General features: G+C 34.5%; 1 protein-coding gene across 1 annotated transcript; it reads right to left on the reverse strand.

Annotated features, from left to right (window-relative positions):
• Positions 1-2,472: 2,472 nt before the first annotated feature.
• On the reverse strand, positions 2,473-6,121 carry LOC145077027 (putative serine/threonine-protein kinase PBL9). The gene is made up of 6 exons (XM_079022812.1): positions 5,592-6,121; positions 4,969-5,249; positions 4,723-4,858; positions 3,857-3,999; positions 3,656-3,779; positions 2,473-3,132 (listed from the first exon to the last, which is right to left on the reverse strand). The coding sequence occupies exons 1-6, from the start codon at positions 5,641-5,643 to the stop codon at positions 2,711-2,713; spliced, it is 1,158 nt and encodes a 385-aa protein (XP_078878938.1). The 5' UTR covers positions 5,644-6,121; the 3' UTR covers positions 2,473-2,710.
• Positions 6,122-22,306: the final 16,185 nt, after the last annotated feature.

Below are 22,306 nucleotides of genomic sequence, written 5' to 3' on the forward strand. Positions count from 1 at the left end.
AATACCAGAAGTGTAAAAATGACGAAAAAATTAAAGGGGTAGGAATTAGCAACTTTTTCGAAAATGGATCAAAGTTGTCAAACCATTAAAGTTTGTGACCAAACTTTAAATATTAAAAGGTTCCTAAAAAGTGTAAAATTATTGATTGTAAGGACCAAAAGTGTCAAAATAACCAAAGAATGAGGAGCAAAGTTGCCAAAAAAATGGCAAGTTTATTATTCCTAAGATTCATTTCTTTATATATATATATATATATATATATATATATATATATATATATATATATATATATATATATATATATATATATATATATATATATATATATATATATATATAAATTAGGCTTCCAAATTCATTTTAACATCTAGATGTGTATATCGGTGAAATCCATTCCCGAAGCGGACTAAATCGAAACCATTCGGAACCGAAAAATAAAAATTCAAGGAATCGAAAAAAGAACTTATTTATGAGGGTACCGGTACCAATTTTCAATTTTCAGGTATAGAACCAAACAAAATCGAATTAAAGTGGTTTTTGAGCCTAAAAAAATCAAGTCTTATAAAAAATCAGTCCAGCAACCTCTGTTTAGAACTATGTAACTCAATTAGTTATTAATCAATTAATGTCGTTCTTGAGCCTAAAATGTAGCCAAAACAGAAAACAAGATGCTGGAAAAAAAAAACTAATTTATTCGAAGCTTCTATGAAAAAGTTATGACTATTTATAATTGATTAAAAATTATGTATAAACTAAAAACAGTTCAAATCCAATTGTGCTTGTTTATGGTTGTGTAACTCAACCAATTCTTAATTGATTAAGGTGGTTCTTAATCATAAAATGTAGCCAAGAAAGATAACTAAATGTGAAAAAAATTCATCCCAACTGTGTATGGAAAAAATATAAGGGTCATAATATGGTCAAGTGACCCTTCAAATTCAAGTTCCATACAAGTTATTCAAGCTCTGAAACTCATATTATTGTTGATTCAAAACTTGAACCAATACTTTTTCTGTTCATTTATAGTCAGTTTCAGATAATGATTTGTTGATGAGTTTACAATAATTTCCTTAAATCTCAGGCATCCTTTCACAAGAATACTTGAAATATTTTACCTATTCATTTTGGGGTTTCTAAGCAAATAATAATGTTATTTAGTAAATTTATCAAGGGTATACATAAAGAAGTATATAATAGGCAATCATAGAAATAAAAATTAAAAAAATTATAAAATATTTTTAAATGTTAAAAGTATAGATTTGGAAAAAAAAATTAATATTTGAAAGTTTATGAAAATAAAAATATGATATTTAAAAATTAGACTTGATAGATATTATAGTTTGATATTAGAAGGAGATATACCAAATTCTCAGTTTTATAAATTATAAACAACAATATAAAATACTAAAGAATAAGTTAAAATGAATAATTGATAAGACGTAGGGCTCTACGTCGTTTCCACTAAGACTAAGGAGAATGGTAGCATGTGATAAGCATTGCTGCATCATTTTTTAGCATGTCATGTAAATATAACATGATGTTAAGGAGTAATGGTAAGTTTTATATTACTCTTGGAAGAAAAAAATATAAAACTAAATAAAATGAGTCATCTCTCTCTCTCTCTCTCTCTCTCTCTCTCTCTCTCTCTCTCTCTCTCTCTCTCTCTCTCTCTCTCTCTCTCTCTCTCTCTCTCTCTCTCTCAAGTGAGCCATGTTTCGTGCATGCCCTTAGAATATGTTAGGGGGTGGTGTTGGTGCATGACAAGAAGCTTGGCAAGCGGGCTTGACACACTCACTCCATGTGGTCTAAAGGTACGATTTGCATTATAAAATATGTATTTGTATTCATTTTTTTTATAAAAACATATTTATGTTTATTATGTACTTAATAAATACATATTTTTATAATTAGGTATTTTGCATACAAAAGTGTTAAAAAAAGTTTTTATATAGAAAAAAGAAGATTTTTATGTGAAAATATGTTTTTTTAATATAAATATGATTTTATAAAGAAAAAAAAATCATATTCAAAACAAAATTTTGAAAAAAATTAAATATATGATGAATTTGTAACAAAATTTTGAAATCTAGGCCAAAAATGTTAAATTTGAACCAAATTTGTAATAAAATTTAAAATCTAGATCAAAAGTATAATTTTTAAAAGTCGGATGTAAAAGGGTCGAAATAAAATATAATTTCCGGTTTTCTGGACTTAATCGACTAAAGAAAAAGATAATGGCTAAAACGATTATAAAACTTAAAAATAAGATTTTTTTTTTTTTTTTTAATAGATTTCCCTATATAAAAGTCATAAAATGCATAATTAAATAGCCAAGTTACAAAATCTCTTCCTTCAATTTTAGGGGATGTAAGATACTAGAATCGTAACTAATATAGCGAAGTGATCTCGAATTATGTTCACGTTATATCTTTTGATTACTTTAACAAGTTACAAGTTATCCTTCAAACAAACTCTACAAGAAACGAAATTTGTATCAATTTAAGCACATCAAATTTGTTTCTTAATGAGAATCACACTCACCACAACATACACATAAACCACGAATCGCCCAAATTCGAAAGTATATATGCATCAAAACTCGAAAACTGTACACCAAAATATCCCTCACCATTAGGCCCCTGTTTTTCTTTCCCAACTCTAATACAACTTATTCAGCCCTAACTGAATAAAAATAAACTTAACCATCTTTTTAAACACTAGTGGACCCCACAGGCCTCGGATAAGAAACAACTTTCTTCTCATTCCCATTCCCATTCCCATTCTCTTTTCTCACTGATTCCATTCCAACATTCTCCAATGATTTCTGCAACTCCTGAATCTGTTCCAATGCTTTAACCAACTCATCAGCAGTTGGCCTGTGTTTGGGTTCTTTCATCAGACACTTCATTGCCAGCATGGCAGCCCGCGTGGCAACTGAAGACGCGTATTGCCCTTCGATACGTGGGTCCATGATGTGAAGAATCTTTCGTTTGCTAGTTAAAAATGGCTTAGCAAATACAACCAATATCTGCTCGCCAGGTGGACGGTTTTTGTCAATGCATCGCCTACCTGTCAAAAGCTCAAGGAGTACCACCCCGAAACTGTATATATCGCTTCTTGCAGTCAAATGACCTTCATAACAATATCACACATGATTAAGTCGATTAAAAACACTTGTATACCAAAATATTAATTATTTGAGTAAATTATACGAATGGTCCCTATGGTTCGGGGTAATTTGCGCGCTTGGTCCCTAACTTATTTTTTTTAACTCGGAAAGTCCCTACTGTTTGTTTTTGTTACGCGTTTGGTCCCTAATGTTTGTTTTTGTTACGCGTTTGGTCCCTAATGTTTGTTTTTGTTACGTGCGTGGTCCCTATCTTACCTAAAAAAACTATTATTTAGATAGGGAAAAGTGGTGGGGTAGGTAAGGTAAGGTGAGGGGGTAGGGTTGGGGGTGTGTTTATTTAAATAAATTAAAAAATCAAGGGCAAAATAGATTTTTTAGGTAAAACAGGGACCAAGTGCGTAACAAAAACAAATAGTAGGGACCTTCCAAGTTAAAAAAATAAGTTAGGGACAAACACGCAAATTACCCAAACCATAGGGACCATTCGTGTAATTTACTCAAAAAAAAATCATTAAATAAAATTACCTGTGGCCATGTATTCAGGAGCTGCATAGCCTTGGGTACCCATAACCCGTGTAGACACATGGCTTTTACCATCAATGGGTCCATCTTTTGCCAACCCAAAATCCGAAAGTTTTGCATTGTAATTCTGGAAGCAAGTAAAGGGTAAATTCGTAAAAACACAAACTAAGCAAAGTCAATAATAAACATTAATTTGAGACATACTGAGTCGATTAATATATTGGAGGACTTGAAATCACGATATATCACTTTTGCTTCAGGACTATGTAAGTATGCAAGTCCCTTTGCAGCACCTAAAGCAACTTTAATTCTAAGGTTCCATGAAAGAGGCTGAAAATAAGAACTTCCTGTAATAAAAAAAATTATTAATAGATAATCAATTTCAGGTGGATAAATTAATTCCACACTTAATGAACTTTGTAATTTTATTTTTATCATAGCATTGTAGTTTAAAAAATTTACTCATTGTAGAAACGTGTAATGTGTTGATTTGAATTATGATGACATGACATAAGTTAACAGGTTTTTATGCCATGTCATCGACTCATCATCCACATAGGATGTACATGTGTAATATACTGATGTGCAAAAAATTATAACCTTTTTCTTTAAAAAAAACTATGGGAAATATGCAGAAAAGTCGCATTATTTTGGGAAATTTTTTGATAAAGTCTTAATTTTTTTTAACAGAAATGTCGTGATTATTTAATATTTTGCCCAAACTAACGAAAAAGTCATTATTTTTATTTTAACTAAAAATGACAAATGATCGTGTAAAATTAAATAATTGGGACTTTTTTATTCAAAAAAAATTAGGAGTTTATCAAAAAAACTTCTCAAAGTAACAAGACTTTTCTGCATATTTCCCAAAAAAAGTATTTATATCATATAAAAAGAAGTTACCAAGTTTTTTTAGTTATATCCATGTCATTTAACTTTTTTAATTACCATTGTCTATTGCTATAAAAAGGAAAAAAAAAAGTACAATCTTATAGTAATAAAGAAAACTTAGAAACTTCAATTTCATATCTACCATTGCATAAAAACGAGGAACAATTGCAAAAACTCACTCCTGAAAAGATGATTTTCCAAGCTGCCACGTGGCATGAACTCATACACTAACATTCTATGATCATCTTCCAAACAATGACCGATTAATTTTACAAGATTTTGATGATTAAGCTGCCCTAAATAATTGATTTCTGCCTGCATAAACATAAACATTAAACATTAAACATTGAAACCAGTTTATCATAACTTATTATAATTAATTTATTAACTAAAAATCATTCTTGTTCATAGCTTCATATACTTACCAACCATTCTTGGTGACCTTGAATGCCTTCATGATTTAACCTTTTGACTGCAATCACTGTTCCTGTACCTGGTTTTGCAGCTGTAAGTGAGTTTTCATCGATCCACCCTTTGAAAACTGAACCAAATCCACCTTCACCCAATACACTATCGGGTCTAAAATTTCTTGTAGCTGTTTTAAGAACATTAAAACTGAAAGATTTTAAATCTCCTGATTGCAAAATCTCATCTTGGCTTCTTGGGCTTCGAGGGCTTGGGGGAACTGAGGCAGATGTTACCTTACCTGTGATAAAAAGTTACGAAATTTGAAAAAGATCTTTAGAGAAAATCATGGGTTACTTAGCGATTAACATTAAAGATTTAAAGAAGTAAAGAACAATCATTTGGGTCACAAGATTGATTTCTAAAAATCCAACCTTTCTGTCGATAAATACAGGGATACAGAATTACAGGTGTATGAACCTAGGAGAAATGGGTCGATAAGCATCGAAAATTTTCAAGAAAGTTGCAAAAGCAAAAGGTCATTTAGGTTGAAGTTTTAAAGTCTTACCCTTTTTGTGAATAAGAAAGAGAATTGCAGTATATATTATTAAGATCATGGTATTAGATGACGCGATATACTCACCATCATGCCGAGAGCTTTCGATTTTCAATCGAACACTGAAACAGGAACCCATTTTGTACCAAATCGCCGGCGTTCTTGATCGCTTCGTTCGTTCTGAGTCAAATCAGCGGCTCAAATCACGCGCTTTTTGCAGCTTCGCAGGCTAAATATCAGATAGATGAAGGATGGGTTTGCTTATGAAGAACAGGTGATCAAACTTTGAAAAAATTCACAGGGGAATTAAAACAAACACTTGGAGGGTGTGAAAATAAACGCACACTAGTTGCGTGTTCAATATGCACACACAGTCATATTCATATATGTGTTGAATATTTTAGTCTCGGAGAATCCTTCCAGAACAAAGCCAAAGACAATAAAGTTGACTAATCTCCGTTAATTCTTCACTGCAAGTTGCTTGCCGCATGTAATATTTTCGATTTTATTAAGAAAATTGTTGAGCTGTTTTAGAAGAAAGGAGGGTGACTGTGATTAATGGAATCCAGTGAAGATTTTTATGTGAAGAACAAGAACCTGACAGAGCAGCACTTTACTAAATTCTCGCAAGATATCATCGTCTTTATACTGTTGCTCGAGTTTGACTGGTTTGTCCTTCCTCTTTTTTTCATATTTTACAATTAACCCCCCTGGACTATGACTAATTTATGCAATCAAATAAATTTGTTTATAGATGGAGCACAAAATAACATAACCTTTTACAAAAATGAAGTGTATATAAAAAGTTTGCAAAAACGACATAAATGTTTACAAAATATGGTGTCATCTCTCAAACAAATAATGGTATTTTCCATGAATTAAATAACCGTGAAATTAGCTAACATAAGTGATCTTTAAAATGCAAACAAAATTAGATATAAAAAAAAAGAAGATCGTTTAAAGTGTCTCAATCGAAGAGCACGAATTCGAATTCTTGGAATACCAAGTTTCTTGAGAAAATTACATTAAAGCAAATTAAAAAGTTATAAAATTGGCTAGCATATAATTATTTTCATAAAAATATAAGATACGACTAAGTTAGGTAAAATGTTTGGTTTCTAAGGAAAAAAAAGCAAATGGTTTTGAATCCTTTGCTAGTTCTTGTATACTAATAGAAGTAACAAAGTAACAAGTAAATTTGAAAGAAAAAAATATGGGTGTTTGGATAGTTTTGAAAATAGCTTATTAATTTTTTATTTTTTTAGTTTTTTAAAAAGCTAATAAGCTACACAAGCGTTTGTATATTTATAAATGTTTTTAAAACATCTTTTTGGATAGAAAAAGTAAAGTTTTTAAAAAGCTAGAAAATCCTAAATTTTTAACTTTGTAGTCATTTTACTCCTAAAAATCAATTTTTCTTATCCAAACATTTTTTAAAATCCGTTTTTCCTAAAAGCCATAAGTTAATAAACAATTTTCTTAAAAATCATTTTTGTGATAAAAAAGCTAACCCAAACACACCCATAATCTTTTGAAGGAGTAAAAACTTGAAAACCGATATATCTTAACCAATTTTGTTAAAGGAAATCTTTAAAAAAGTCATTACATTTTGAACTTATATTCAAATTAGTCATAGTATATTTTTGTAGCAATCGAGCCAAAGTTACTTGTTAATTTAATCAATTACGGCAAATTAGTAGCTTACAAGGTAACACACTTATATGACATCATACGTGGCAAGACAAGATGTACAACCAACTATGCGTTTAGGGTTTTCATATATGTTGCAGTATTTGGGGATGGATTTAAGTGAATAAGATATCAAAAATCTTCATACCCCCAATTCGTTAGCGCAAATCGATATCGTCTTTTTCTTCAAACATTCTAATGTAGGTGCGATTGTGGAGATCTATGTGGAATGTGGACATCATGGATTTGAAAGAATCTAGATCGAAGATTCTTTGGTTGCCCAAATTTCATGGTAAAGCTTCTATATTTTCCATTTTCATTACTAGTATTTGATTTAGGTTATAAATGTTGCAAAATTTTTGTTGTAGTATGAATAAAGGGAGCGAAAGTATTTTGTTGGATTCCTGGCTTTGAAAAACAAATGGTATAGAGACAAGATGTTTAAATTGGGAGCTTTTGCTAATGCTACTGTAGTTGTTAATGCTCGTATACCTGTTAATGTGCATGTGGATGCCCTTAATGCTTATTTGCAAACGGATGCCCTTAATGTGCATGCGGATGCCCTTAATGCTCATTTACCTGTCAATGTGTCTGATTCCCCTAAATTTAATGAAGTTAGATTGCCTATGAATGTCACTATACCTGTTAATAAAGTTGGATTATGGAAGTGGATGATGTTTTGTTTGGTGTGTGTCATTATTGGGATGATGTATTGTTAGTTTGGCATAAGTTGTAGGGTAATATGGTAATTCATCATGTTATCTTTTGGTTAAGTCTTGTGGTGTAATGAAAATTTTTTGGTTAATGAAATGAGGAAATTATTGTGACTGATATGACCATTATGTGCATTCAGAATGTAATATTATCGAATGTGACCAATATGATCAAAATGACAAATATGACCTTATAACTGCAGTATGTTGTAACCAGCCATATTAATGGCATAACCTGATTAATATAACCAAAATGACAAATATGAACTTAAACCTATAATATACCAACCAACCATCATAAGGGCATAATCTGACCAATATAACTAAAATAACAAATATGACCTTAAAACTACAAACCAACCATCTTAAGGGTATTCACAAAGAGTTTATGTTTACAAAAGGCAAACCAATTTGCTAAAGGAATTTATAAACTATTCAAAAAATGGCATCATAATCACCAATACCCAACTATTACCCTGAATATCCTAACACCCTAATCCATCTCCACTACTAAATCTAGAGAACCACCAACACCTCCTATGTTTTTAAGCATGTTTTTAAGAATCCTCTATGAGGGTCTTCTTGTTTTAGATTTAGACACTACAACTTAGGAATCATATATATCCTGTTCTTGGGTCCATTCCTCTGTTGGTACTTGCATCTTCAGAATTACATTTTGTGTTGCAACCTCAATCACATTCATTGGTAGATCCTTAAATTCCTAATAAAGACAAAAATAAAAATAAAAAACTAAAAACCAATTACAAAATGAAAAAACTAATTAAAGTGAGTTTTAATGTATTACTAATTCAGATGTTCTATTGGAATTAGATGCTCCATTAGAATACTCTAAAAGCTCAAGTCACATTTAACATTTTTGATTCATGAAACACCATAATCAGTTTTCTTCATGGAGGCATTCTATTTACACAAAATTTTCGGAATGGACAAGCATTGAAGATAATTTCATTGACACTATACAAGATTCGGACAAGAAGATCAAACAGACAGAAGATGTAGAAGGTTTTCACAGATAAACTTGGAGATATATCTTCACTACTACGAAAAAGAACATTTAATAATGATTATCACTTACATGCTCCTTGACTATGTCGACCATAATCCCAGTTCAGATCAAATAATCTACCATTATCCAATGAACAAACAATTTACATTGAATCTAAGTAATGGTTTAGTGGTTTTCTTTTCATCATCTCATGAGATCTCAATCATAACCTTATTTTGTTTTGTTCTGTTTTGTTCTTTTTATAATCATCAAATAATATCTTATTGAATAATGAACATTTATTATAAGAACCTAAATTTTAGAAAGATTTGACTTTTATTTAAATATTGAGCAAAAGGGCAAAATGGTCAATTATGAGAAAAAGATGAGATTATGAAGTTGTGACTTCATGAAAATGGCCAAAAAGAGTTTAAGTCACTTAGATGAGGTTAGATGAGTAAGTTCAAGAGAGAGTATACATGAGAAAGTACATATTGGTCAAAAGGGTAAAATGGGAAATTTTATGTTTTTAGGCCATCTTTGTGAGTTAACAGATTAAGACCCATATAAAGTTAGTAAGAAATGACTCAACCAAGTTGTAGAGTATGTTTCCACCTCCGCTTGGGTATAAAGATCATAAAAAAAAATAAGTTTAAGACGATGGAGTTATGAAGGTGTGAAGATTGAAGAAAATGCCTCAAGGCTAAAATGGAATCAACTTTGAAGGCTGCTATCATACAGCTACGGCGGCGTGGTGATGACTTCACCATGAAACAAGGAGGGAAGATAGAGATTCAGACGTAGTTCTTCTTCATAAGAGGAAGGTAACCTACTTTACACCACGACGTGGTAAATAGGCACCATAGCGTGGTGGGCTAAAGTACGTTGCTAATGGAGATAGAGCACCACGACGTGGCAAGTAGAACACCATGGTGTGGCAATTAAATGGTTGTCGTTGACCACGGGTCAATTGGTCACAACGACACGGTAAACCGATGACATGGAACGATGTCACATATAATAAACCCCCTAACCAATCTTCATTCTCGCAAAAAAACACTCCCATTCCTTAGAGGAGGGAGCTCCAACGATTTGGAGGTTGAACAAGGGTCAAGTGGCGGTCTAAGATGTTTATGGCTTGGATTAGACATCAAAATCTTATGAGCTAATCATCTCCTTCATCCTTAATCTTTTAGGGCTTTAATGGGGATTTATGAAATTGAATTTGATGTAAATGATTACCCTTAAGAAGCTTTTTAATTGATGTCATTGATAATGTTTAGAAGCTTTGAACAAGCTTTATGCATGGTTTCCAAGGTGAAATCTATACATTTGAAGTTAGGGTTTGAAACCCTAAACTAGTGATTATGTTAATTGATGCACTAGATGTTAGATTATAATGAATTAAGTAGTATGTGATGCTTAATTCATTGATTATATTGAATTTAGAAGTATAGAATGACATATTAGAATTATGATCATTTAATTGATCATTTTGACATTAAGAAGTTGATAAGCTCTTAATAGGTTAATACAAGTTTTAAGGAACTTGAAATGTTGTATTATTAGGCCTTAAGCAAGAGGATAAACCAAGATGTGTTATGTAACATCTGGATTTCCAGGTTAGAAATTCCATTATTTATTTTGAATAAAGAAGAGGGACTCAATGAGTTGGCGCCTAGACTCATCGAGTAGGATCGCGATTCGCTGACTGTATTAATGAATGGACTCGACGAGTCGGAAAGGATGGACTCAACGAGTCCGCGCTGAGGTTAGAAACCCTAACTCCGCGGGCCTGAGACCTATTTAAGGGACCTTATAGCTCTCATTTGCGGCTACCAGTCCAGAGAGAGACCCTTGAGAGCTTGAGCGAGTTGTGAGAGAGATAAAGCTAATTTGATCATTTTTGGTGTGGCTTTGCAAAGAAGAAGTTGTTTCCAACAAGAGGAGGTTAAGGGAGTTGCTGATTCGGGGTTTTCAAGCTCAGATCTTCACTGTTGAGGTAGCAAATCGAACTCTCCTTCTGTTTTGGTTAAGATCTATGAATATAGGGTTTTCTATACCCTTTTTATGGCTTGAATTGAGGAGTTTATGGTCCCTTTATGTGTTAGACTCCGGATCTGGACCTATAGAGGTCCAGAGAGCCTTATCCATCTTGCTTTATGAAGTGTTATGGAAGGAATGAACTTAGGTTGCCATTTTTGAGGCTATTTCTTCAAAAGGAACCATGTATGTGTTGCATGAGTGTAAAGGTTTCACCTTTACGTGATTAGTGGGTAAGGAAAGGTCAGATCTATAGGTTAGAGAAGCAGATATGGCCTCAGAAGGTCATTTGAGCGTTGCCGTGAAGGAAACTCGCCAAGTCCATAGGGGGACTCGACGAGTCGAGTCGGGTTGCCCCGCGATTCGTGACCAGTGGTAACCCGTCGAGTGGAAGGATCACTCGACGAGTCGAGTGAGGCATTAGGAGGAGTCTGAAGACACGCATAGATTCGCCGAGTCACTCTAGTACACTCGACGAGTCTGGTCAAAGTTTGACCGTTGACTTCAATTGACCTTAGGGTTTTGGTCAATCTGATTCAAGAGAGTTCGGGGAGGGGTAGAATGGCCTTCTACCCAATCTTTAGAGATGATACTGATGGGTTTTTGTCATAAGACATCCTATGTGCTCATACAAACCCTAATGCTTGGATCTAGGTTTCTCTATTGTACATGCAAGTTATCCAAGGCTATAAACCCTAATTCTAGCATATGGGAATGAATACTAACATATAATTAGGTTTAAGATATTACCTTGATTGTTATGTAGCAATAACAATCCCAAATCTCCTTGAATTGACTTTGGAAGGCTTAGAGTCACAAGTGTCACTCCTGTAATGGCTTACAAACACCATAAGCAAGAGGAGGAAGAGGAGAGAGGATGGAGGCTGCCCAAAACGTGTTCTAACCCTAGAAAAGAAGTTCCCCACGTTTTTGAGCCTTAAGGGTTCTATATATAGTGAGGCTATTAGGGTTATCTAACAAGGAAACCCTAATTTGGTTGCTTAAGCCCTAAGCAACCCATAGACTCCTTTAATCAAGCCCATGGACGATTTCCTTATGGGTTTCCCCATAGAATTCGTCCACCCCTTGATTCAAGGCAATCCATGGCCCAAATTGCAATTATCTTATAGTTACAATTCCAGTCCCTTAAGTTTAATTAATCTCTTTTAGTCACAAAACTATTACCAATTAATTATTGACTAATATTAATTAAACAATATGATTTCTCCTTTAATATATTATTCTCATAATATATTAATAAATCATATTTAATCCTTTCTCTCCATAATTCATCCTATCAAGTTGCTTTGGTGAAGGCAACCCAAAAGGACCATGCACCATCGGGTCAAGTACATACCAAAATAGTTATGGACTTAGACACTAATCCAACAGTCTCCCACTTGGATAAGTCTAACAACTATTATGCGTATGACTTCAGATCCTGATCTGCAATCGTAGCTTTCCAAAGCCGTTGTCAACTCTGATCCTATCAGATACGCGTGTCCTTAGATAAGGGATCATTTATTCCTCCATTCTAGATATCATATGAAATATGATTTCAAATCATTCTCTTTGTACTACTTCTCGACTTCCGATTTATGACGACTGACTAATTAAACAAATCAAATTAGCCCTAGCCCGACCGAGCATTTACGTTTGTCATCACTAAATCATCGAGGGGCCCAAAGATATCGCTTTTATCCTACTTTGGATAAAAGGAACGGATAAACTTTGATACAATGCTTGCTTGGACTCACTCACCGAATCACACACAACAATATGTTTTATAACACTAAGTTACTAGTACGTTTACATATTATCAATGTGCAACCGATTTGTAAGATACAACTCACACATCTCAGTTTCAAGAATATAAGATGTTATCGTCTCACCAATCACTCGTGATACAATTCATGGAGTGATCCAAGTGAGCATGGGTTTAATCTAATGCTCAAATCACATTCATAAGCACTCATGAACGTTGCAACAAACATTTGCTTATGTCTAATGCTCTTTAGACAATCCACACACCAATTCACGTCAGTCTTCATTCATATCTACTTCCAACATATGAATGACTGTGGCCCTTTCGAATAATTCGATTATTCTTAATAAACTCAATTATTCTGGAAGTCAAAACATGCAAATGTGAAACACAAGAATAATACTAATCCCATATGGCCTCAAACCTTTGAGTATAAATAAAACGACTTTTATTTATCACCATATTGATTACTCATTATTTGTCATTTCGGGTAATCAACTTCTTACTTGAATTACTACACTTGTCCCATGCTCCTAGCATGCACACAATGTTTACCTATGGTTCTTACTTTGTGAAATAGATCACATTGAACACATTTCCAATCATTCTCATTTCACAACTCCAAATCCTTTTTCATAAGTTTAAGAAAATCAAATTCTTGCCACTTATAGAATATGCTAGATTCTAACATTTTATGCAACTATCCTTTCGTAATGTCACTGCACCAAAGTCACAAAGACTTTTGCCAATGATGCTACAAAGTCCTCTATCGGAGATTGTTACAAGACAATTCCTTAGATATGATGTCTCTCACTCAAAGTACATTCCTTTGAACATCCTTTTGCATAAAAGTTCCTAATCTAGTAATAGATTTTCAGTATTCAATTCCCAACATGGACACGCTTCCATATTTTCCATATGACAACTCATTCTTAATAGAATCTTTTCTATTCATGATAATGTCGATATGGTCCATCCAATATGGAAACATTTCCATATTTTCCAATACTATACTTCCAACTACTCACAAGCGACCAATCCTCGGCGAACTTTGGATTGTCTTTTGATAGTTGTTTAATTATTTTAGTCAAAATCGATTCTAGTCCCTTTTCCCTCTAAATGTGCTAGACATTTGGAAAATTTTAGAATGGTCAAACATTAAAGCATTTGCAATCGATCCCATACCCGAAGCGTATGGGACACGACGCATAATGTTTTATTTGCTATGTTCTCAAAATTCGAATTGTGAAGAGGAATGCCGTAATCATAATCGAAATTTTAAGAACACACTACGTACCCTTGACTAAATTTATTAACATTTCTCAACCTAATCCTTTAGATTTGAAATGAAGCATAATATTCTCTCCCTTAATTATAGCAAAACAACTTTACAACCCTTACGACTTTGCAAGTTATACCTCTTGTTTTCTATAATTAATATTGCCAACTTGCAATACGTGCCTTAATAATCATACAATCATAACATTTATGCTCCCACTATCATGATGATTATTAAACATAACACTTATGCTCCCACTAGCTTTGACATGTATTCAGAAACAGGTTAACTTTCAGAAAAACAATGCTTATTGAATTTCTTAAGTTCATGTTTCTAATACTTAGTGCTTTGATAATCTTTTATCAAGGCTTCTTGAACTTATACACCTTTGCCTTAGATAGTTCATATGTGTGTGTAAACAATTGCCAAACCTCACAATTCAAATTATAGAAAGGGATACCGTAACCATAATCGAATTCGAGAATGCAATTTTACAATCACTATCTTCTTAAAATCTTTCTTAGTGAAAGCATTTCCCCACAATCATTTTCATGAAGGAGGAAATCTTATGACACTTAGATTTAAATGGCGTATGTGTTCCTATCCATGTGAATTTGTCAAAACCAAAGTTTATGACAAATTGAAACTCATATGGACCGAACTTTCTTAATCTTGATTTCTTGCCTTATGGTAGCACAGCTGCCCACCACGTCTTCCAAGTAGTTAAGCAGCTCACCTTTTCCTATCAATGTACCTTTCATTGATTAAGGTGCTTTGCCTTTTATGCGTTCAAAATGAGAACTCATAGAACTCACATGCATAATTAACTCGATTGGATTGGCACGAAAACAAAATAATGTCATCACGATAGGTTTTAAACCTCAACTCGTGTGCTAGTGATGATCGATAAGGTTTATTTGATTTGTTCTTGAAACCTTTCAAGACCATTAAGGCTCCCACTGACTCCTTGACATATAAGATTCTCTTGTCAAAACATTTCTTGACAAATAAATATTCAAGAGTTAGTGTAGCTCATATCAAAGTACTTCATAAATTGGTCCTGGTTGGTCTTTGTCTTATCCAAGACATCACAACTTTCCACATTTGATGAATGTTATAAACCTTACTTTTTCACTCGATGTCACAATCTTAACTTTAATACTTGTTATTGGAACGAAGTATGATTGACTTATTGATTTAACCATTTATTCAATTCTTGATTCCTCTTCTTAGACATACAATTGTACTAAGACTCATTTAGAGGATCAATTGAGATATGGTTCTTAATCATTAAGACCTATCATAAAGCATAAAAGGTACTCTCCTTTCTTCTTAGAATGGAGAAACTTTTATCTTTATGCCTACTTGATTCTTCTTATTCATTCTGCTATTAAACTTTTTCAATCAATTCATAATCACACTTAATCTTGTAAGCATAATCATATTTACTAAACTTTTAGTAAATCATGACGAATATCATGTTACTCTTATGGTGGACTTTGATCAACACACAACTTTGTGTACTCGATCTCCAAGTCCTTCACTTGACACTTTGTCAATGAATTAGTCTAATTTCCAAATATGAAATTTCTCATTCATCGTGCAACCAAGTTGCATGATTCCAAATTTCTGTCCAATTGAAACTTGGGCGATGAGAAACTCTCCCTATTTGGTAAATTTTTCGACTTTTCCATAAACATCATAAATAAGAATCATATCCATTTGTTGTAGAAATATGCAAACACCAATTTTCATAATGATTTCATTGCAAGGAAATAAACAAATAAATAAATAAGTCAAACGAAAATTTATTTTATTTATAAAAGCAGTGGAAAACATTTGTCCTTACAATGCAAAATCCATTGAAAACTATGTATTTCAAAAGAAATAAATTTCTAACAACTCTATCATAACTATCTAAGCTCAAAATCTAATCTTCAAGTCCATGCGATCAAGATCCATTCCTTGTGATTAGATTCATCTTGCTCTTTCACCAAGCTTCCTTTCTTTTCACCGATCCTGTAAAACATTCAAATGCAATCTTATTACATTATGTATTAAGAATTAATGAATAGGAACTTAATGGAGTTAGATAGTGGATTTTACCTGAAGCCCAGCCATACTCTTTGTCTTTCCCATCTTCTGGACTCTTCAGGCTCTTTGGGTAGACTTATATCCAACGCCCTTTCTTTTGGCAGTAAACGCAGGTCGGTTCTCCTAGAACGTCCTCGGAAGCATGGTCGGTTGACTTTTCCAACAAATATGCTCCATTGCTTCGCCAAATCATTTCTGATTCAACAGCAATGAGCATGTAAGTTAGGTCAATGAGGTTGTCGTCATGATCCATCATATAATACTTTCTTTTGAACTCATTATATGATTTAGGAAGTGACTGCAAAACCCAATTTACAGCCAACTCATCTGGGAATGACACACCCAACATTATCAACCTATCAATGTGTGATTTCATTCCTAGAACGTGGGCACACACGGGTTTACCATCTTCATGTTTCATTTCTTAGTGATATTGAACCTTTCAATTCTTCGATCTTATGGGTTGGGGAGAACAATAGAAGGAGGAGGAGGAAGTGAAGCATGATTTCTCGTTCCTCGATTGAATCGTGGAATACCATCTTCATGTGGAATGCTTGTTCCACGGGATTTTGGAAGACCATAGTTGTCGAACTTTGACATCTACAAAACGGGAGAAAAACAAATTCAAGTTAGTTGATTGATTGAGTCCTTAGTAAATCACCCAAATGAGATACTAAGGCTAGGACCCAACACAATATTCTACAACTCAGGAGAGGTATGTCGTAACCCTAATTGCAGAATATTTGAAGGTAAGTGAATGACCATTCACTAATTTCCACCACGAAAAACGAAAAAGAATTTAAGTTTTAAATCTATGAAAACTCCTAGATCCTTTGAGATTCATTGAACTTTCAATGGCATGTTTAAATCTCGATATGCCCCTCTTGTTTGTGACTGGGATGCCGAGGATCACAAAGCGGGTGTGAATAACCATGCAAACTTACATGGTTCTGGTGGTTGTCGAGGCCAACACAAATAATAACCCTAAATATTACACACTAAAATAGTGTATAGTGGTAAAGGGATCGAATCCACGGAGATTGGTTCAATTTATAACTCTATGAAAAATCTCTTTGTAAAAATACTTGTAAAATGACAATAAAAATAAAATGGGGGGTTTTGTTGTTTTGAAATACTTGAAACAAACTAGAATTAACTATGATTTAAATAGACAAATGCAACAAAAATAGGAGTTTGATGTAAAATCAATGAGGGAAAGATGGTTGACTTAAAGTTTCCTCACTTTGACTTTTGATGAACATATCATTAGAATCCAATGGTGCAATACTTTGATTTAAATCCTTAATTTGGCTATAGTAATCCAAGGAGCTTGAGATTACCTAGACTTTTCTTAATTGTTGAAATGGCTAGAGAAGCTCACAACAATTTCCTTAGTCAAAGTCACTAATTCCAAATAGCATGTAATTAGTGAAAGTCAACTAGCATTAAGAACCAAAAAGTCACCAAATCCAAGAGGGGTCAAATGCTTTCACCACCATGTTGGAGGAAATGTTTTTATGATTGTGTGAAGCAAAAACAACACAAAAATCATTTGTTGCTTGCTAATTTGAGGATCCTTTACTTAATCAAGAAATTAGCCAACTAATCACCACAAACACATTTAAACTCATGAACTAAAACATACAAGTAGTGATAAGATGTTAAAACACAAAACATTCCCATAAAGATTTAAGAACATGTTCATGGATTCTTCAACATTCAACAAAAGTTCAAAGGATTAACCAAAAGTCAACCAATATTAGTTTAGCCAAGCATGGCTAAACACAAAGAAACAAAGTTAGAGAAATTTGTACCAAACATTAAGCAAGAATCAAGAGGTAAAAATATGATGTTCTTCAAGGGTTCTTGGCCTTCAAAAGTCTCCAAAACTCCAGAGAGAATCTTCAAAAATCGGATGTCCAAGAGTCTCTAAAAGATGGGCACCAACCTTCCTCAAATAGCCTTCCAAATGGATTTCCGAAATTGCCCCTGCAGGAGGTTGCGCGACCCGCGTGCTGTTGCGCGGGTGGTCCCTGGATGTAACATCTTTGAGGTTTTGGGCCTCCATAGCTTAGCCCACTTAGCCTAGATCGAATCCAATCACCTCCTAGCCCATTTTCTTCAAGTTTTTCTTCATTTTAAGCCCAATTTGACCTCTCCAAATCCTCCAAAGCTCGTGCACTCTCCCGATTAAAAATCTACGTATGCTTGAATAAACTCCCGCATCTTGCAAATTTAAAGTTTATTTCTCTCCAAGCCTTCAAATAAACATCAAGCTCGCTCCATGCATAATCTCCACAATCACCAAGCCTAACATCATTTTTGTCTACCAAATCTCATCGCTTCCCATACGTCCTGAACACTCCCGCTCCGCTAGACCCGAAAACCTGCAATTATGCTCACAAGATTCGAAAGTACCCGAAATAGTCATAAAATAACAAAATGGAAAATATGCATGGAAATTATCTAAATTATGAATGAAATATGCTAAAATAAACTATAAAAAGAAGTAAACAAAACTAACTATCAAATCACCCCAAGCTTAAACCTTACTTGTCCTCAAGTAAGACAAGACTAAAATGAACTTGGGATGAACTATCCTAGAGAAAATAAAAAGAATGGATAGAGCCGCAGAACCTGATCACCGTTAGTCAACATGGTCAAAATTGATCTTGCTATTACCTCACGAATTTTTCATCCGATGACAATGGTACCATAAACCATAGCCAGGACAACTCCTTTAGGTGAGTAAGGAGGGATGAGCAGTCGCAGCCTCAATGGAACATGCATACAATGAAGAATATCTGTAGTAGGGAGAAAGCAGCTGGATGGGCTCGGGTGGAGCTCTTCTTTAAGTGTACACTCTGATCTCACGTTTACCGGTTTCTCTCATGTGTAACTTGGTTTAATCGCTCAGGCACCGTTGTAGGAATCGGTTCACTTGGTGTTGGCCCAAACCTCCCGTAGTATCCGACTCGACAGTCTCCCTAACATCACCAATTTGCGAAAAACAACTCGATCTATATACACTAAAACATACCTAAATAAATGAATATCAAACGCCGGGTGACCAAAATGTTGGAAGATTTAGTTCAATAATTGAACCGGTCACCCTTCTCAGATTTCTGCAGCTGGGAACTCGCCTGCCCCCCCCCTTTTTTTTTTTTTTTTTTTTTTTTTGAAGGTAATGTAATAACAACCCTTTGACTCAAAATTTGGTTCCTAAAGTGTGTAAGTGGAACCGAAAGGGTAGTAATATAATCCGAATGGTCTAAGCGAGAAAATGACCATGTGTGGAGCATAAATATATAATGCAAGCTCCTCTTCAAATTTGTGAATTTTTTTTTTTTTCAAAAAATAATGAAAATGTCCACATGCGGACTAAAAGACTTCTCTAAAATCCTAAGAAAATCGCAAAAAGATATGGTGATGCAAAGAGACCGGATATGGATTCTACTCGGGGACAAGCACTAGTGCTTCATCCTAACGGTTCAAACGTGATCAAGTGTGATCCTCTCGGCGGTAGTGACCGCAAGGCTAAGACATCCATTGCTATAGTATATCCTACAGTCATTAGTATTGTATGCATAATTCTTCATGAAAACTACCTGTCCATGATCACTTACCCCTTTAAGCTACCAGCATCTGATCCCAAGTATGAGATCCCAAACTGCAGCTAATGGTCCCCGTTCGATGGGTGAGATAACAACAAGATCCTGGACCAATAATGATACAATAACTGTGAACCTATTCCATGGCATCCAAGGAGGTGAGAATAAACAGACAACAAAAATGCATGAATGTTAATGCCTAAGCTAAATGTTATGCAAAAATATAAAAGGTGAAAAAGAAGAAAATAAAATCTTTTTGGAATTTTATATAAATAAAAAAAAATGAATGAAAATTAGCTTAAAACTAAAATGTTATGCAACCTAGTTAAAATGCATGAAAAAAAATAAAAATAAAATAAAAGATAAGGGATATGCCCCACCCCAAGCTTAAGAACAAGCATTGTCCTCAATGCTTAAGGTAAGGGCAAAAATGACCTAAATCGGAGGATTGGATGACGGGAGATGTTTGTGGCGGTGGTTTCGTGAAATTACGACCAGTAGAACTCCGACAATCTTGAATTTTCCGGTGAGGCGGGTGCTGGAAGGTTATATGAGAGGAATGGAGTGGGAGGTCAAGATGATTAAATGAGGGAGAAGGGAAGCTGAACATTTTAATCTATGGGTCAAAAAGGGTCAATTTCGGTCAATGTTGGTCAAGAAAAGTCAAAAGGTCAACTCATTAAAACCTTTGGTCAACACTTGGTCAAATAATAGCCAAAAATAGCCCAAATTGCCCAGCAAAGTGCGCGGGTCGCGCAAGTCCCCACGCGGGTCGCGCAGACCTTGCAGTTAAGTCTTGGGCCAATGTCGCTTCATCACACCTGGCCGCGCAACCCACCCGCGCAACAGCACGCGGGTCGCGCAACCCGCTGATGCTGATCTTCATTTTCGCTTCATTTTTCTTCGTTTTTCACCCGTTCTTGCTTCGGACAGCCCCAAACACCTAGAAACTCTTGATTTCTTCAAAAAAACAACTCTTTTGAATCCCAAAAACATCTTCAAAACTCATTTTGTTCAAATTAAAAACACGAAAACACAATGCTTTCCAAAAATGCTCTTCTTTAACGTCTTTGGCGAGACGCCTCCAAACTTCACTTTAACACTTTGGGGCGTCCAAATGGACGACATCTTGGACATTTGAATCAAAACCTTCATTGAATGGCTTCAATCGATGTCCATTAACCTTGCAAATTTGCCCCGTGTCTACATTTTTTAATTTCCACACCTCCATTGGGACTCTTTTCTTGTATTTGACTTTCTTTTTACGGGAGAACCATACCGGACTTAGACCTTTGATAATAGAAATCATCCAACCATATTCTCTCTCGTACTTGTTCCGTAAGGTGACCAACTCTTCCCTCTTTGACATGGTGGTTGAGTAGGTGACCGGTTGGGCGTCTTCTTTCTCGGGATAGGTAACCTTTGAAGAGTCCGACAAATTTATCGTTTGTGGCTCTTGTGGTTGGTCTACCACTGGAGTTAGTTTCTCAATGGTAGTGGGTGACTCAACCTCTCTTTCGTTAACCCATATTACTTCCTTTACAGATTCATTGACAACATTCTTAATTTCTTCTTCATATAACACTCTTGGGGCATCAAAAGTTTTCTCATCTTTCAAAGGAATGCAACATGCGTTATGACATGGGCTCTCTTCAGATGGTAATTTGTGTTGAGATTCCACTATACTCAATGATTGAGAAATTTGTGTTATTTGTTGCTCTAAGCTTTTGAGGCTAGCTTGAGTTGTTTCCTGAAAAATTTGGGTAGAAGTGGCAATGCTTTTCACAATGTCCTCTAAGGACATGCTTGGCGTTTCAGTTTGTTGAGGAGGGTAAGGATAGGGTTCTTGGAACAGTGGAGTTGGTTGGTATTGGTTATTTCCCCATGTTTGGTATGGGTTTTGGTAATGGTTATTTCCCCAAACTTGGTTGTTGTCCCACCATTGATCATGTTGAGGCTGATCATAACTCCATTGGTTTGGCCGGTAGTAACTTCCCTTATCTTGCAGTTCTTCCCATTCTCCTTGTAAATATGAACACGTGTCGGAATGTTGTCCATTTTGGGCACAAAAATCACAAAGAAGAGGTGTGAACTGCACACTCTGGTCACTTTCAATCATCATAACTAACTGAGCTAGCTCAGAAAGTTGCTCTTCGGTGCAAGGTGTGTTCATTTCCAAATCATACTTTTTTTTAATTTCGGGGTTTTAAATTAGAGTACCTGCACAATGAGATGTAGGCATAGAGAAACAAACTGATTAAATCAAAACCAATCCCCGGCAACGGCGCCAAAAATTTGGTGGTTGTCGAGGCCAACACAAATAATAACCCTAAATATTACACACTAAAATAGTGTATAGTGGTAAAGGGATCGAATCCACGGAGATTGGTTCAATTTATAACTCTATGAAAAATCTCTTTGTAAAAATACTTGTAAAATGACAATAAAAATAAAATGGGGGGTTTTGTTGTTTTGAAATACTTGAAACAAACTAGAATTAACTATGATTTAAATAGACAAATGCAACAAAAATAGGAGTTTGATGTAAAATCAATGAGGGAAAGATGGTTGACTTAAAGTTTCCTCACTTTGACTTTTGATG

Source organism: Lactuca serriola, chromosome 9, assembly GCF_051521515.1.
Source record: "Lactuca serriola cultivar US96UC23 chromosome 9, Lser_US96UC23_V15, whole genome shotgun sequence".
Taxonomy (NCBI): domain Eukaryota; kingdom Viridiplantae; phylum Streptophyta; class Magnoliopsida; order Asterales; family Asteraceae; genus Lactuca; species Lactuca serriola.